Raw genomic sequence first — 18,145 nt, forward strand, 5'->3', positions numbered from 1 at the left:
TCGAAATCTGCGCAGTAATCTTCACTTTACTGTGCGGATGCCTAAATACTCCTGGTATTATTACTACTACTACTTTGTAGTGGAACACTTCACGTAACTATATTTAAATAGGGAAAACGTGGAAGAGCTTGGTAGCTTCTATCTTGACCTGTTTTGGAGCTATAGAGGAGAGAGGGAGAGGCTAAATGCTAACGCCGTATAGAACTCGTCAAAGCTAAGGTAAGAACATATCTCAGTATGTAAAAATGGTGGCCTATTCCTTTAAGTTTGTGCGCGTTTTGTTTTGTGCCACTGTCAGCTCAACTAATGGAAGCCAAAAAATATCCTGTGGTTTTAACAGGAAGCTGATCTCATTCAGGCCGGAGCGATGATGATTTCGATAGTGTTCGCCGTCTTCCTCGGTGTGGTCAGCACTGTTCATGGTAAGTGCATTATGTCATTACGCACAGTAGACTTCACTCATATTGGCACCTAGTTTTAGAGACTTTCTAACACCAGGAGCAAATCAAATCATGCAGTTCTCCAGAAGCGATTCATGGTGATTATTCTAGGCCACAGGAAGTTCATCAACATTTTCCCTCTGTGGAGAGAATGGAGCATTTTGTTGTGCTGGACAAAAAAACTTGGCGCTCCGGAGCTTGAATCGCTCTTCCTTAAGAAAATTGATTCGAAGCACTGTCACGATTATAAAGTTTGTCCACAAGTGGTCAGTGTTCAAACAGAATGAAACAAATAATCGATTAATCGACAACTAATCGATTACTAAAAGAATTGTCAACTATTCCAGTAATCGATTAATCGTTTTTTAGTAAACGCAGACTAAAATAGAGCAAAAAAGACATGACAATTATGTATTTTGGATGAAAACCTACTTTGTTTTTAAAGTGAGGGTCTGCAGTGTTTTGTACATTGTAAATTTCATAAATATCTGTCTTTGTCTCGTCCAGTCAGAAAGCAGAATTAGCACAAAGAGCCTCCTACAAACGTTTACTTTAACCTCTTCAGCCCGGGTGCGCTCATATATCTTGCTAAATGCTCTATAAAACCTTAGTAAATGTAGATTATAGCTTTTTGGGCAAAAAAGGCCCTGGGCTTAAGAGGTTAAGTTTACTCCATCCACGTGTCCTCAAGCCGTGCCACTTTAGCTTTATGTGCTAAAAAAATTGAAAAAATACCATTTCCATGCACCTTTCACAGCCAATCGATTAATCGTAAAAATAATTGGTAGATTAATCGATTACCGAAATAATCGTTAGTTGCAGCGCTAGTGTTCAAACAGAATGAAACAGCTCTGAGACTTTGAAGCTTACAACACTTTTATGCCAGAAAAGCCTCAAAGTGTTACAAGGCTTCACTCGCTCATCACTAGTATTTTGTGATCCTTGACACTTTATTCCAAGCACACATTTGTAGAACTATTGGACACACATCCAGCATTCATTTTCATTTGTACATGAGTTTTTTTCAGTTACAGCAGGGGTTTCGTGATGCTTTCCTTTATTGCGTGGTAGTTCTGACTAGGGCTGCTCGATTATTGAACAAATAATAATCACGATTATTTTTGTCATAATTGAAATCACGATTATTCAAACGATTATTTGTTGCCTTTAAAAAAATCCAGCAAAAAAAGAAAAAAATCCAGCAAAAAAAGACAAAAATCCAGCAAAAAAGTGACAAAAATCCATAAAAAAAAGTCAAAAATCCACAAAAAAATGACAAAAATCCATTAAAAAAAAAGACAAAAATCCAGCAGAAAAAAGACAAAAATCCATCAAAAAAGTGACAAAAATCCATCAAAAAAAAAGACAAAAATCCATCAAAAAAAGACAAAAATCCAGCAGAAAAAAGACAAAAATCCATCAAAAAAGTGACAAAAATCATTCAAAAAAATGACAAAAATCCAGCAAAAAAAGTGACAAAAATCAATAAAAAAAAAAAAGACAAAAATCCAGCAGAAAAAAGACAAAAATCCATCAAAAAAGTGACAAAAATCCATCAAAAAAAGACAAAAATCCATCAAAAAAGTGACAAAAATCCAGCAAAAAAAGACAAAAATCCAGCAGAAAAAAAGACAAAAATCCAGCAGAAAAAGGACAAAAATCTATAAAAAAAAAAGACAAAAATCCATTTTAAAAAAAAGACAAAAATCCATTTTAAAAAAAAGACAAAAATCCATAAAAAAAAAGACAAAAATCCAGCAGAAAAAAGACAAAAATCCATCCAAAAAAAAGACAAAAATCCATCAAAAAAAGACAAAAATCCATCAAAAAAAGACAAAAATACAGCAGAAAAAGACAAAAATCCATCAAAAAAGTGACAAAAATCCCAAAATTAAAAATTAGAGAAAAAAATAAAATTTGAAAATATTGAAAAAAAAAACTTTTTTTTGAAAAAAAACAAATTGAAGAAAAAAAAATTATAATCGATTTTTTGCGATTATGCTAATTTTGTAATCGTTTACTGTTGTAATCGAAATCGTAATCGAATTTCGATTAATTGCACAGCCCTAGTTCTGACTGAACCATCTTGTTTTGCAGGTGACTGTGACCGGCCCACAGGAGGAGCCAACACAGAGTTGATCACTGATGTCACTTTCCCAGCCCCCGACGGGACGTCAGTCACTTTCGGTTGTGAGATTGGATATCAAAGAGAAGGAGGATCTGGGGCTGTCACCTGCTCCGGTGGAACATGGAGTCGTTTAAACATGAGATGTACAAGTAAGTATTAGTCTGTTGTAGGGATTTTAACACCGTAATTGGTTGAATGGTGAGACTGTAGTAAGTCGTAAAGGAATTTTTCATAACATTCTCCATTTCAGGCAGTCATCAAGCTCTTTTAAAATAAGATAATCCTTTATTGATCTCACAACGGAGAAATTCACTTGTTACATTCGGCATTCAATAAGATCACTCAGGTTGTGCAAAACAGACAGGAAATGTGCAAACAGTTAAATAGTGGAGAAAAGTAAAAGCAAAAATCTTAAGGGACAGAAATATAACAATAAGGAAATAAGAATAAATCAAAATTAGAACAGATTGTAAAGTAGAATATCGAGGTGCAAAGTTTTAGCCTCTTTTTTTAGATTATACGTAATATAAACTTTGTAACGTTCATTGTGTCTACTTGTGTTCTAGTATCACTTTTTAGGTTCGTTTTGCCAGACACTATGGTAAGGCAACCTTAGTGTCTGGCAAAACGAACCTAAAAAGTGATATACGAAATATAGCTTTGATAGATTTCACTTTCAGCATCAAGCAGCTTTTATACATGATCACAAACCTCTCCACAATCCTACAACTACATGTTGTGCGATGTAAAGTGTTCTTAACCTGGCAAGAGCTAGATTGATATTACAGCGCGACATTAGCACAGCAAACAACAAAGTGTAGGGTTAAATATTTAGTTTGGAAATTGTAATTGTGATTTGGAAGTGTGTCGCAGCATCCGACCTCGCTGAAGCTTTATTGTTATAGCTGTATTTTAAATGTAACCTCTTCTTTTATTGTTATGTTATTCGTTTTAGTAAGAAACTGTGGTTCTGCTGGAGAGGTTATAAATGGACGTGTCGAATACAGTGAAGGCACTGACTTTGGTGCTACTGCTCATGTGGTCTGCAATGAAGGGTGAGTCGTAATGAAAAAAATGTATAATTTATATAATAATTATGTAGTTTATATTTATATATTTTGAATACATTCCTGTCTTATATGTTTGCTTGTATTTATTTTGTTTTTCAATAGCTATATAGTGGTGGCATTTGAAAATAAAATCTTTTGTGGCGTAAATGGCTGGCAGGGCAGGTTAGCGACGTGTGAAGGTTTGTCCATTTTTAAACACTATAACAATTTAACCTCGAATCTTGTTTGCTTTTAAACACTCAATAAAATGCCTCTTTGCAGTGCTCAAATGTGACGCGCCAAACCCAATCGCTGACGGATATTTTAGTCCGGTGAAGGAGGATTATGAGCACTCGGAGGTCATCACGTACGGCTGTGAAGGACAACATAAACTGAACGGATCCAAAACAGCGACGTGTGGCGACAATGGACAGTTCCATCCTGCGCCTCCTAAATGTGTCTGTGTGTACATTCAACCTTCTCTAATCTGAAATACTTAACACTTCCGCATCACAGGTCAAAATCCGATAACAGGAGATTCAAAAGCATTGAAATGAAGTTCATTCTTGATCATAAAGGACATTTAAAGTAATCGATGTGATTTCAACTGGCAATGAATGTAATGAATAGCAAAAAATGGCACAAACGTCCTATAATACCGTTAATGATGAAGATGCATTTTCATTCTTTATATCCAAACTTCATTCTGGATGCCATGCTAACCTTTCTGCTCTGTATTGTTGATACCGCTGGACTTGACTCATGTGCTCAAGTTCAGAAATGTGCATCAAACTGTTATAAATGAGTCTGTGTAGCCACTAATCAGCCCATCATCACTGCTTTGCTTCTTTTTTTTCCCCCCAGTGGTGAATTGTCCGGAGCCAAGTACCATGGTGTCAAACTCAGTGGTGGCTGGAGGGGCGCGGCCTCCTTACGTCCTCCAGTCCTCAGTCACGTTCAGGTGTGCAGCCGGACACCGCATGGAAGGACAAGCCACAGTTACCTGCGACATCAACAGCAAATGGGGCCCAGCGCTGCCAAAATGCAATCGTAAGTACAAGTGCTCACACACAGTTAGAAACCAACATGGAGGATTGGTCAGAATATGATGGTAGAATTAAAGGGATATTTCATTAGTTATCCAGAGTGTTGCTGATTTCTAATGCAAGAATAATGCAAGAATGCTGGATTACGGAGTGAACTGTGCCACACTTGCAGTAGAGGATTTTTGTGCTTGGAAATGTGTTGTATTTTGCATCAAAGCTCCTTTACTTAACTGTTTACCTCTTTTGTAGTACAGAAATATTTTGGCCTCAAAGAGTGCTGCATGTTGTTAAAGAATCAATTTGAGAATGGTCAGTTCTAAATAAGTGTCGTGGAGCATTGAACTCTGGTTGGAACAATAAGGGCTTTGTGATCGTGCAGCACTGGTTTCCCTTCTTGCTGGAAAAGGTGTGTTTAATGATTTATGTAACTTTACAGCACGGGGGGTCGCGGGCCGTGTATAATAGAGACACTTTTTCCAATGATTGAATAATAATAAGCTTCATTAATGACAACGGCTTACACCTGTATTGCACTTTACAAGTTCCTCAAAGTACTACATAGTTACACTTATTCATTCACTCTGCACTCTGTGGTGGTAAGTTGTTATTGAAGCCACAGCCGCCCCGTGGGCAGACTGCCATTTACTGTGCTGTAATGTGTTGTTCATATCCTGAGCTCTTATGTCAGTGCCCTCTGCTGGACACGTGTGGAACTCTTTCCTTTTTTTAAATTGAATGCCCCCTAGTGGCTAGAATGAGCATTCTGGTTATTCTTTAAAAAATCATAACTCTGCACAGGAATGGGCTAGAGGGCAGGGGTTTGACACCCCTTAACTAAAAGTTAATGAAACAACTCCGGAAATTTAGATTCTAAATCTTTCTCTTGGTTTGAAACGGCACTTGAAGTGTTGTAACTAAAAGTAAACAATGGGATATTGAGAATATTAACATAAAAAACATTGCTTCAGTGTGATTCCCCTGATATTATTCCACTAAGGTTTAAAGTTATTAGTTATTACAAGATGCCTTGTGAGTTTTATGACACTTTGATGTTGTTGATTGTGTTCTGTTTGAGGCTTTTGAAGCCCCGTGGCAGTGACAGCACATGCCTTGGAGGGATCTGTGATTTAAAGGAATATGAGATGGCATAAACTGGCTTGATATAGTGTTTGACATTCTTCTGCCTGTCTGAACCCTGTCATCACTGCATCAACAACAATAGCCTCATGTTTTTAATTTGTCAAAAATCAGCAGAGAAGAAGCAGATGCCTTTTAAACAGATTTATGTAGAAGATGTCACAACATGGCAACAATGAAAATGAACTATTTACCACATTACTGACCCACCCTTTTACAAAACAATCACTTCCTGAAGATTCTTCCTGCAGCTTTTGTTTATTACCATTTCCTATTTACGCAGCGATTGAATGCAAAGCTCCTGAAGTCAAAAACGGCGAGGTGGTGGGTGCCGCTCGTCCCACGTACAAGTACGATGAGACCGTGACTCTGAAGTGCCAAACGGGGTACAAGTTAAATGGACAGAGCACCCTGATGTGTAAAGACATGGACCAGTGGTCAGCAGCTCTGCCGACGTGCATAAGTGAGTACACACACAGGGACAGCTTTCTGTTTTTTGTCTTTAGGTTAGGGCTGAAGGGAAATCTAGGTAATGTTTGATCATGTGTTGAGGATCGTGATGCTGAGAATGTGAGCTGCACAGTAACTCGAGTGAGGTCAGTTTAATACATGATTTGGTTCTACTTGGGTTCCATTTCAGCCTTGAAAACATTTTGAGTAAATTTGATAGTAGTAGTAGTAGTAGTAGTTTATTCGGTCAGTTCATTCATTCCTTTAAACGTAAAAACATTTCCAATTCTTTGTGAACAACACGACCGAAAGGGTTTAGGCTGAAGTGAAAACTTATAACGCCTAACCCAGTTTACAAACTTCCACGAGAGAAAAACAATGATGAAAATAAATAAAACGATTTATGATTTTTCTTTGAGTTTCAAGTAATGTACTGTGTTGAAATGGTTTATGGATTGCAATTTTCTTCACATCGTGCAGCCATAAAGTAGACTTTAATTTTAGACAGCATAAGGAAGGAAGCATTTCTTTCAATTCGATGTGTGGCGTTAGCCTTGCTGCTGTTTAAGTAATCTACAGAGATGAATCTACAGAGATGAGATTAATAAAGTAAAACTTACTTACACGTGTGTAGCCATAATATAAACTTAACGCACAAACTCCTATATACAGGTGACACTCGGAAAATTAGAATATCGCTCCAAAGTTAATTTATTTCTGTAATTCAACTTAAAAATGTGAAACTAATATAGGATATAGAGTCATGACGTGCAAAGTGACACATGCCAAGCCTTTGTTTGTTATAATTTTGATGATTATTACAGTCCATTTTCAAAATATTCACATTTTATTTTTATTATTTACAAGCTGTGAGCCATAATATTCAAAATGATAGCAAATAAAGGCTATACATACCTCACTTTGAATGTGGTCTATCATGGAGTCTGTCATATATTAGTTTCACAGTTGAATAACAGAAATGAATGCACTTTTTAACAATGTTGTATTTTTCCGAGTTTCACCCGGAGACTAACCTATGGGCTTTCATCGTGCATGTTGAGAACCATTTACTCCGGACTCCTAACTACTGTGTTTTTGGGGGAATGAGTACAATCTATGCAGAATATTGAGCTCCACAGACTGACCTGCCTCACAGCTGCTCCAATTCTGGAAGTCCTGCCATTCTTTCTCATAGGTTTTGAAATAAAAAAAATAAAATATTAAACATTTAAAGTCATGACGTCGACAAGGCAGCGATGTGCGAACTACAGATCACTGTGGATTTATTTTAAACGAAAGAAATCGCGACAAGATTGTTTTGTTACTTCCCGTTCATCATCCTTCAATGTCGCTGGGACAGCCCCGTCAGGAGCAGTGAGCGACGCCCAGGGGCCCCATCTCCAGATCTTTGGTCAGGGAGTTCCTAGCTGGAGGATTAACACAGACACATTTGACATACGAAGTTAGATTTTCCTTTCCTTATCCCGTCTTCCTCTGTCCATAGTGATTGTGTGCCAGACTCCTGTGGTGCAGGGGGGTGTGGTGGTGGGTGTTCCGCGTCCCTCTTATAAACACATGGACACTGTGACGTTTGAGTGCATTTCTGGACACGTTCTAAGCGGAGAGAGCACCGTGACGTGCAGTGATAATAGTCAGTGGTCTCCCAAACTGCCAGAGTGCACAAGTAAGTAAACCGACCCGTAGCCAGTGCAGACCCAATCATTTCAGTGCAATGACGGTCATGACTAGGACTGATGGACGAACCAACCAAGACGACAGTGAGGTCACAATGTTATTTATTTGATTTGTATCAGACGACGTTCAAACTTTTAGGGAAATTATTCAGTTATTCACATTTCTATTTCCTGTAAATGCAACATGTGATCTTATCTCATGGCTGAACAAATGCATCCAAAGTGACGCATGCGCAGAAGAGGACACAAAGTCACATGTAGCGTTTGAGGAAGCGAGCAAGGATTGTGACATGTTGCTGTGGTAAAGTTACTGTGCAAAACCAACAGAGCTAAAACATTCACATTGGTTTAAGGAGGGGAGACTGTGTTAGGACTATGGTCTTTTTTGGGGGCAGTGCCGTCTGTACAAGTGGAGTCCAGTGCTGAGATAGTGAGGAGAAAGTCACTACTTAAACTGTGTTAAGATAAGATCATCCGTTATTGTTCTCACAATGGGGGTGTGCGATAAAATAACAGGAAATGTGCATCAATAAAATAGTAAGTAAGAGTATCTTTATATACAATGCTCCTCTTATAAATACTTGGACTCTGTGGTGGTTTGGTGCAAAAGTGGATACACAATGAGCGGACCGAACAGTCAGGGGTCTCCAGGACTCCCGCGGTGCATACGTAAGAGGAGTCCAACCACTGTTGCCGTCTAAAACTAAAGTGGTTCTTCTTTGGGCTGAATGATTTGGAGAAAAAAATATCTAGTCTATGTTGTAAATGGATCTGTGATGTATTTAAAATCAAAAATCCATTTCATTTGTTAAAACATGCCCTGGAGCATAAACATTTGAGCGCGATACAAACATTATATTTTTGTTTGTAGCACAAAGTAAGTTCCCATGGAAACAAGATTGTTATTGTTTTGGAGATTAAATCATGTTATGTAATTACTTATAAATGATCATTACTAATTAGTTTTTTTAAAGGGGGGGTATTATGCAAAATTGACTTTTTCCAGCTTTCCATCATGTTATTCTGTCACTCCCTCATTAAAAACATGGCTGAAGTGTCGCCTTGGCACATTCACGTATTTCTGAGTAATCTGTAAAAACTCTGATGGCGGCCATTTTAGGGATAGGTTTGCCTGAGTCCTCCTAGGAACGCCCCCACCTCCTGGAGACGCCTCCGAGCTTTGGTCACCGGCCGAGTAACCAACCACTGCTCCTCAGCAGAACCCCCTCCCCACTGATGCCACAGACAGCGTGTGGAGGGGGCGTGTCTAAAGGCTCAGAGGTTCTTAAAGAGACAGAGGCCTATTTCAAGACATTCACTACAGCCATTTTGAGAGAGACATTTTATACAAGGCAGTTATTCTAATTTACTGCATTTACAGACCAACAGAAGGTTTGTCATCATTGTAGTGAGATATAGACTGGTGCTATGGGACTGAAAAAAGCAGAATACCCCCTTTTTAAATGAATCCTTCAGCCCTCAATCCACTTTCATTTCACTTGCGGTAGAGCTCTAGCTTCAATGCAGCTTCACCCAAAGTTCCCCAAAGCTTTATATCATATTTTTGACTATATCCACAAGTCTATTTTATAAATTCTTCCACCTCATGACAAACCCATCCTTTTGGTTGGTCTTTGTCTTACCTTTGGCTGTAAACCTTCCTAAAGATCTGCATAAATCACCTCTACTTGAATCTATTTTCAAAATATTAACATTTTTTGAGATTTTTAATTAGGGGTTTTTACAAGCTGTGAGCCATAATATTCAAAATTCTAACAAATAAAGGCTATACATAATCTATCATGGGGTTTATCATACATCAGTTTCACAGTTCAAGTTGAATAACAGAAATGAATGCACTTTTTTTCCACAATTTTCCAAGTTTCACCTGGAGGCTAACCTATAGGCTTTCATTGAACCATTTACTCTGTTTCTGCATTTACCGGACTCCTAACTACTGTGTTTTTGGGGAAGGGGTACAATCTATGCAGAATATCAGACCGACTCGCTGGAGCAGGTGTTAAAGAGGGGGAAATTTGTGAAGAAAGGCGTGTTTTATTATACCTATGGGGAAAATTGAACTGCATTTGAAAGATCCTTCAGTGTCACTGGGACAGCCCGTCAGGAGCAGTGAGCGACACCCAGGGGCCCATCTCCAGATCTTTGGTCAGGGAGTTCCTAGCTGGAGGATTAACACAGACACATTTGACATACAAAGTTAGATTTTCCTTTCCTTATCCCGTCTTCCTCTGTCCATAGTGATTGTGTGCCAGACTCCTGTGGTGCAGGGGGGTGTGGTGGTGGGTGTTCCGCGTCCCTCTTATAAACACATGGACACTGTGACGTTTGAGTGCATTTCTGGACACGTTCTAAGCGGAGAGAGCACCGTGACGTGCAGTGATAATAGTCAGTGGTCTCCCAAACTGCCAGAGTGCACAAGTAAGTAAACCGACCCGTAGCCAGTGCAGACCCAATCATTTCAGTGCAATGACGGTCAGAACTAGGACTGATGGACGAACCAACCAGACGACAGTGAGGTCACAATGTTATTTATTTGATTTGTATTAGACGACGTTCAAACTGCAGGTCTTACTGTTCAATGTGGATTCTTTTTTTTTAGGGAAATCGTTATTATGGTTATTCACATTTCTATTTCCTGTAAATGCAACATGTGATCTTATGTCATGGCTGAACAAACGCATCCTCAAAGTTCTCTGGTAAAGTTACTGTGCAAAACCAACGAAGCTGAAACAGGAGGAGAGACTGTGTTAGGACTATGGTCTTTTTTGGGGCAGCGGCGTCTGTACAAAGAAGCGTGTTAAAGTGGAGTCCAGTGCTGGGATAGTGAGGAGAAAGTCACTGCTTAAACTGTGTTAAGATAAGATCATCCTTTTTATCTTCTGCATAATGAGGATCATGCAGAAGATAATCATTGGAGAAATTCACTCGTTAAATCAACTCTCAGAAAACACTCAGGGTGTGCAATAAAAAGACAGGAAATGTGCATCAATAACATAGTAAGTAAGGGTATCTTATATACAATGAATGCAAATAATAAAAATAAAGAATAAAGTTAGAGCAGACTATATATAAAAACTCAAGGGGATCAGATACGAGTCACATTTAAGCATTAAAAAAATCAGATTTAGGTCACTCTGGTCTTCAGTCTGAAATTCTAGATGTGCTTTTCTCATTTTTTAATATATTATAGTTTAAAAGGTTCAATGAAGGTTCTAGACCAGGGGTCTCCAACAGGCGGCCCGTGGGCCAAATCCGGCCCACGAGATGATTAAATCCAGCCCCTGACTTGTAGAGCACAAATTACTGAGTATGTCAAAAAAGAAAGCATGTCTCTAGTTTTAAAGAGATAACCAGAATGTTCATTCCAGCCACTAGGGGGCAGCTTAAAGAAACTAATGAAAGAATTCCACACATGCCCAGCAGAGGGCACTGACATAATACAGCGATCAGGATATAAACAGCACATTATTATCCTGTGGTAAATGGACAGTCTACCCATAAGTCTGCTTGTTTAGTGCAATACAAGTGTAAGCTGAGGCTACAGTCCTGTCAGGCTCATTATTATTCTTTTATTGAAAAAAGTTTCCTCAATAGTATTTTCCCGGTCAAATCATATTTTACTGGAGCTTTTGTTTATGGGCCCTGCTGGTATATTATGGGCCCCAGCGAAATTTACTTGGAGACGCCTGTCTTAGACTCAAGAACCTTCATTGAAGCTGGACGACTCTCGTGCGGCTGAGAGCCCACACCGATATCCTGCGAGTGATTCTGAAGAATTCTAAAACTCGTGTAACTTTCCCTAAATTGGAATTGGTTTAGTTTTGACTTTTTTCTGGGCGAAGTGTTTGCGAATGGGAAAAGACTGTTTCTAAAGGATTAACAATTAATGAACTTAGACGCAAATTAACCTGAACTTACCCATTTCCTAAACCAATCTGTGCTCACAGTTACTAAGTTTGACCTCACTGTCCGACGTGTGAATATGATTTTAACGAAAACACCAGCCCTAGTGACGACCGTGACATTGCGAACATCTGTGTGGGTCCCCGGCTCATCCCTCCTTTCTCTGGCCGCAGTGGTTGCATGCAGTAGCCCCGAGGTGACGCATGGGCTGGTGGTGGAGGGTCCTCGCCCCTCTTATAAGTACTTGGACTCTGTGGTGGTTGGGTGCAAAAGCGGATACACAATGAGTGGCCAGAGTGAACAGACATGTGCCCATAACAGTCAGTGGTCTCCGGGACTCCCGCAGTGCATACGTAAGAGGAGTCCAACTGTTGTCCGTGCAGCCTGAAACTAAAGTGGTTCTTCTTTGGGGCTGAATGATTTGGAGAAAAAAATATCTAGTCGAGGTTGTAAATGGATTTTTGATGTATTAAAAATCAAAAATTCATTTCATTTGTTAAAACATGCCCTGGAGCGTAAACATTTGAGAGCGATACAAACATTACGTTCTTGTTTGTAGCACAAAGTAAGTTCCCATTGAAACCAGATTGTAATTGTTTTGGAGATTAAATCATGTTATCTGATTACTTATAAATGATCATCACACCAATTAGCTTTTTCAAATCTTTCAGCCCTCATTCCACTTTCATTTCTCTTTCATCTTCTCTAGCTTCACCCAAAGTTCCTTGCTTTATACCGTACTCTTTGACTGTATCCACAAATCTATTTGATAAATTCTTCCGCCACACGACACACCCATCCTTGTGGTTGGTCTTTGTCTTCCCTCGGGCTGTGAACCTTCCTAAAGATCTGCATAAATCACCTCTCCTTGGTTGGGTTTCACTGGCTTCTTCTGAGAATGGCGACGCAGACTTTCCCTGCCTTGTTTGTCACGATGGCTTGATCGCTCGAACGTCGCTGTGAATCACTGGAACTTCATCTCCAACTTGCGATTCATAAAAACCTGTTTTTTGTTTGTCTTTTACAGATGAGAAGGCAGGAAATGAAGGACATACATTAAAGGTTGTTCTCAGCGTTCTGGGCGGTAAGTTTTGTTTTTCTGTTATGGTTGGGATTGATTTACACATGGCAGTACGGCCAGGATGAAGACACACAGCACATACTTCATTTAAAGGCTCAAGGCCAGAATGAAGTCGCTCAGATTATTTTTGCTCATCCAGGTTTACAATCAGTCAAGAGTTCGTGCTAGCTTTACCGGTTTATTAACAAAGAATCTGACAGATAAATGTGAGGCTAGTTCGGCTCTCTGATGAAAAATTGACAAAGTAAACGGCTCTGGTAGAAGGTTTTTGTAAATACATTGCAATTCAATATCGGTAAAATCCATATTTGTTTGGATTCAGACGGAAATAAGCAATAGCTATATCTGGTTCAGTGCATCTTTTCTTTAAGGGGAGACACTACAGGCAAAACTCAATTTTTTCAGTTTTCAGGTTTTGGGCCAAATTGGTCTCTGAACATATAAGCTTTCACCCGGAAACAGAAAATATACCGAATCTTCACAAAAACATGTTTAAATATTGCGCTGATTCAATGTTCCCCCATAGACTTATATGGGAGAACACAATTTCAAGGGCCTTTTTCTCAAAACACATTTTTCTGTCATTGTGGCGACACTATGTCCACGTCAGTCGGACCTAAAGACTTCACATTTTCCAGCCTTGGACTGAACAATATTTGGATGATTTTTTCAGAGGGATTTTTTATTATTTAATCCCTTAAGCCCCATTTATTGAGTTTTGAATGTCAAAAAATAAGGCGAAAATAAAATTTTTACAAATGTTTCCACTAAAAAACAGTTTATTTTAAAACTAAAAAAGAAATCCAAAATCCCCTCTGAGAAAGTAACTCATTCATCAATAAAATGAAACCATACATTTGAATGTAGCTCTGTCCATTATTCAGATTTCGTCGCTGAAAAGATGGGAAATTTGGGGCATTTTTAGGCATAAAACACCTTGTTCTTATATGAAAAGATAAAATAACAGAAAACTTGTATTTTTTTCTCACATTTATACCAGCAAAAGTTTGAAATTGATATCTGTAAATATACATTATTTCCCTATTCGCCTGCAGTGTCTCGCCTTAAGATTAATGTATTTTTTTATGTGGTCCCTGACAAATAAACTAATAAACTTAACCAACAGCAAGCCATTTTTTTTTTTTTTTTGCCACGTACATCGGCTTAACATGGCTATTGTGTGAAACGTTGTTATCCGATCTGGCATCCCGCTCGATTTCATATATCGTCTGTTAACTGTTTAGAAGTATAATGTCAAGCGAAAAAGAACCATAGACGATAGATTTGCTGTTATTCCACTGTGTCTCAGTGCTCTGGAATAGGGCTGTGCAATTAATCGAAGTTCGATTACGATTTCGATTACAACAGTAAACGATTCCAAAATTAGCATAATCGCAAAAAATCGATTATAATTTTTTTTTTTCAATTATTATTATTTTTTTTAATTTTAAATTTTTTTTTTTTTTTTTAAAAATTCTTCAAATTTTTAATTTTTGGATTTTTGTCTTTTTTTGATAGATTTTTTGTCATTTTTTTAATGGATTTTTGTCTTTTTTCCTGCTGGATTTTTGTGTTTTTTTAATGGATTTTTGTCACTTTTTTGCTGGATTTTTGTAATTTTTTTGCTGGATTTTTGTCACTTTTTTACTGGATTTTTGTATTTTTTTGCTGGATTTTTGTCATTTTTTTAATGGATTTTTGTCTTTTTTTTAATGGATTTTTGTCTTTTTTCCTGCTGGATTTTTGTGTTTTTTTGATGGATTTTTGTAACTTTTTTGCTGGATTTTTGTCACTTTTTTACTGGATTTTTGTCACTTTTTTACTGGATTTTTGTGTTTTTTTGCTGGATTTTTGTGTTTTTTTTTAATGGATTTTTGTCACTTTTTTGCTGGATTTTTTTTTAAAGGCAACAAATAATCGTTTGAATAATCGTGATTTCAATTATGACAAAAATAATCGTGATTATTATTTTTTCAATAATCGAGCAGCCCTACTCTGGAATTAACTCTTAACGTTTATTCGTACTTCGTGATTGTCACAGACTTTGAGCAAGTGTTAAACAGCAAATAAAGTGTGTATTTGAAGTGTAAACAAATCTTAACTGACGCTCTGAGCATGTGGAATAGTTAATTTTGTTTATTATCGAGTTGCTTTCCAGATCAGAAAACAACAATATTTAATTTTTTTTCGTTTTATTTCAGCCAAAAGACATTTGAAATAACATGCATTTGTCATTTCTCCATTTTTTGTTTGCTCATTTGTCAAATGTCTTGTAGTTCTCCTCTCCCTCTCTGTTGTTGGATGTTGTGTTTACTTTGGACTCCTGAAGAAAAAGAAGGGGTAACATTGCTTAAGATCCGTATAAGGCTTCGCTAACGGCATAACGGCAATTCCTCTCTTCAGACTGTCACCTCCTGCACAGTCTCCTGTCACCACCTGCACAACCAAAGCATGTCCCCCCCCCACCCCCCCCGGGCCATGTCATGTCACTCACGTTCCAAGTTGCACTAACTTGCATGTGGATGTGTGTGTGTGTGTGTTCAATGTCGATGTTAATTTGTGCGCTATCTGGCAGCTTGGGCTTTTGTAAAGGCTCTCCAGCACAGAGCGGTCGGGTTTACTCACACCTTTGCACAGAAACATTGGGTGTTCATTGGCCTTTCTAACAATGGGGGCCTGCTGAGGGTGTCCCTTTAGAAGAAATATCCCGCAAGAACATTCATGAGGGGCAGGGTCCTTTCATATGTTTTCCCTGTTTCCGTTGCTTTATTACAGCACCGTGAGTATAAATATAAATGATCAAATCTGTCAATTCTGAGCAAAGCCAGTTGCAGTGTTGATTTCGTCGACTAAAATATCTTAATTTTAGTCAAAGTGTTATTTTTGACGACTAAAATTGGACTAAAACTAAATTAAAAGTTTCTCATGAGACTAAAACTCTGACTAAAATGTCCAGATATTTTAGTCGACTAAAATCAGACTAAATAAAAAAGAAAAGGAGAGACTAGAATCATCCAAACTTCTATTGAGCGCCTGAAAGAGCCTCAGATCAAAACTAATGAACTAGATTAGTATAAAAGTCTCAATTTGAGCTTAATAATCAGAATTTGAGATGTTTTGACGAGGAAAGATGTAGTTGGGCTTTTGATCCAGATTATTTTACTTGCTTTGAGATGTTTCTGGCTCGTTTCAATACATTTTGTCCTTATTTCAAGTAATTTTCTTTGCCAATGGGGTAAGAACATTGGTCTTATCTCATTGGCAGTTTTACTTTCTTATTTCAAGTGAGATTAACCTCAGAACTAGTCGTAAACGTCCTCAAAAGAGCAAAGTAAACTTGGCCAGATCAGGAAAAAAGTCTAAATGAGTGAAAACCGCTCAAAACAAGTAACATTTTCTCAATTCAAGACATTTAAGCCCATGCTTGCTATTTACTTTAAGTGTGTAAATTCACTGCTAAAGGATCAGCTCTGAGCTTTGTTCATGTGGAGGAGCTTCATGCACTGGAAAGAAATGCCATCTTATCTTAGAAAAATAGCTTGATTTGTGCTTGAAATAAGACTTTTGATTCTGACTAGGTTTCGACTCGTCTTGAAATAAGATTGCCAATGGAACAAGCATTAATTTACTCAAAATAAGACAAATTAACGCTTGAACGCTTAAAATAAGACCAAAAAAAAACTGAAATGAGACAAAATGGTCAAAGGCAAGAAACATCTGTCTAGTTCCGTTGGCAATCTTGTTTCAGGACGAGTCAAAACCGTATCAAAAGCAGCATTAAAAGTCTTATTTCAAGCACATTTAAGTCATTTTTGTCTAAGATAAGATTTCATTTTTTCCAGTTAAGATTAAATATGATTATAATGAATATTATCAAAGCAAAGTCGACTAAATTCGTCTTAAATTTAGTCGACTAAATTTACTTACAATTTTAGTCGACTAAAACTAGACTAAATATTTTTTTTAACTAAAACTAGACTAAAATCGAATTACATTTCCGTCAAAAGACTAAAACTAAATTAAAATATGTTGTCAGAATTAACACTGGCCAGTTGTTAATCATTCATTTGAGCTGGTATAAATCCATCCATCCATCCATTTTCTTCCGCTTTATCCGGGGCCGGGTCGCGGGGGCAGCAGTCTCAGCAGAGATGCCCAAACTTCCCGATCCACACACACCTCCTCCAGCTGTTCTGACCCCGAGGCCACACCAGGCCAGCTCGGAGACATAGTCCCACCACCGTGTCCTGGGTCTTCCACGAGGCCTTGTCCCACTAGGACATGCCTGGAACACCTCCCGCGGGAGGCGACCAGGAGGCATCCGGAACAGATGCCCGAGCCACCTCAGCTGCTCCTTTTGACGTGGTATACGAGCTGGTATAAAGTCATTATCAAAACATTTGTGTAGCACCAGTACCCGGCGTACAATCCAAACAGACGGCTTGTCGAGTTGCACTACTTCTCGTTGCTGCGCTTGTGCAGAACTATCGAGTCATTTTACATTTAGCCACGAGTTCCGCTTTTTCAGCAAATAACATGATTTCATAAAGTTTACTGTCGAATTAGGCATTTTATTCTACATGTTGTTAGTAAATGACGTAGCTGCTAAAACAATTTGCCTTTAAACATCTGTCTGTTGAAAATATAGGCTTTAAAAAACAAAAAAAGTACAAGTTTTGTCAATATCATGAAGCATGACCGTTTAAATGTATTAAAGCAGTACTAAGTAACTCTTCCCCCTAGAGGCCATAGGCGCAACTGCCGGTATAGTAGCAAGTTACGATTTTTTTAACGTATTAATTGTCTTGGAGAGTAAATACGACGCTGACAGGAAAGGCGAAGGGAGAGAGGGTTACTGTGCATCCGATTATACAACGGAACTATTTTTTTTCACTCAAACTTTGCTGTAAATACTGTTTAAAGTGGCGTTAGCCCGCAGTTAGCTTTGCCCGTTAGCATGTTAGCTTCTTATTCCATTAGTGTGTATTGCTTTCTCCGGACCGGTGGCAGTCAAGTTGCAAACATGGTTTTCTGGTCAGAGACACCAGGGGGCGATGAAAGACCCTCCAATCATCCCATAAACACTTGTGTTACCCCCACAGGGACTACGGAAAGGATTTATTAAGGTAAACACGTTACTTAGTACTGCTTTAAAGGTTGCTGAGGAAAGAGTCGTCTGCTTTTTAATTACGTAAT

General features: G+C 38.3%; 1 protein-coding gene across 6 annotated transcripts in view; it reads left to right on the top strand.

Annotated features, from left to right (window-relative positions):
• Nucleotides 1-18,145, top strand: part of LOC306964707 (complement component receptor 1-like protein) — a 62,630-nt gene that overhangs the window by 40,420 nt on the left and 4,065 nt on the right. For 2 of the 6 annotated variants that reach the window (XM_079558813.1, XM_079558815.1), the window contains exons 5-13: nt 3,741-3,817; nt 3,900-4,079; nt 4,482-4,667; nt 6,084-6,263; nt 7,755-7,934; nt 10,204-10,383; nt 12,042-12,221; nt 12,896-12,952; nt 15,226-15,289. In XM_079558813.1, the coding sequence (XP_079414939.1) occupies nt 3,741-3,817; nt 3,900-4,079; nt 4,482-4,667; nt 6,084-6,263; nt 7,755-7,934; nt 10,204-10,383; nt 12,042-12,221; nt 12,896-12,952; nt 15,226-15,289 (1,284 nt within the window). Of the gene's footprint in view, nt 1-2,537; nt 2,718-3,523; nt 3,624-3,740; nt 3,818-3,899; nt 4,080-4,481; nt 4,668-6,083; nt 6,264-7,754; nt 7,935-10,203; nt 10,384-12,041; nt 12,222-12,895; nt 12,953-15,225; nt 15,290-18,145 lie in introns of all 6 variants that reach the window. The other 4 variants (XM_079558814.1, XM_079558817.1, XM_079558816.1 and 1 more) reach the window with 4 other exon arrangements.

The sequence above is a fragment of the Gobius niger genome, assembly GCF_951799975.1.
Source record: "Gobius niger genome assembly, chromosome: 6".
NCBI classification, from domain to species: domain Eukaryota; kingdom Metazoa; phylum Chordata; class Actinopteri; order Gobiiformes; family Gobiidae; genus Gobius; species Gobius niger.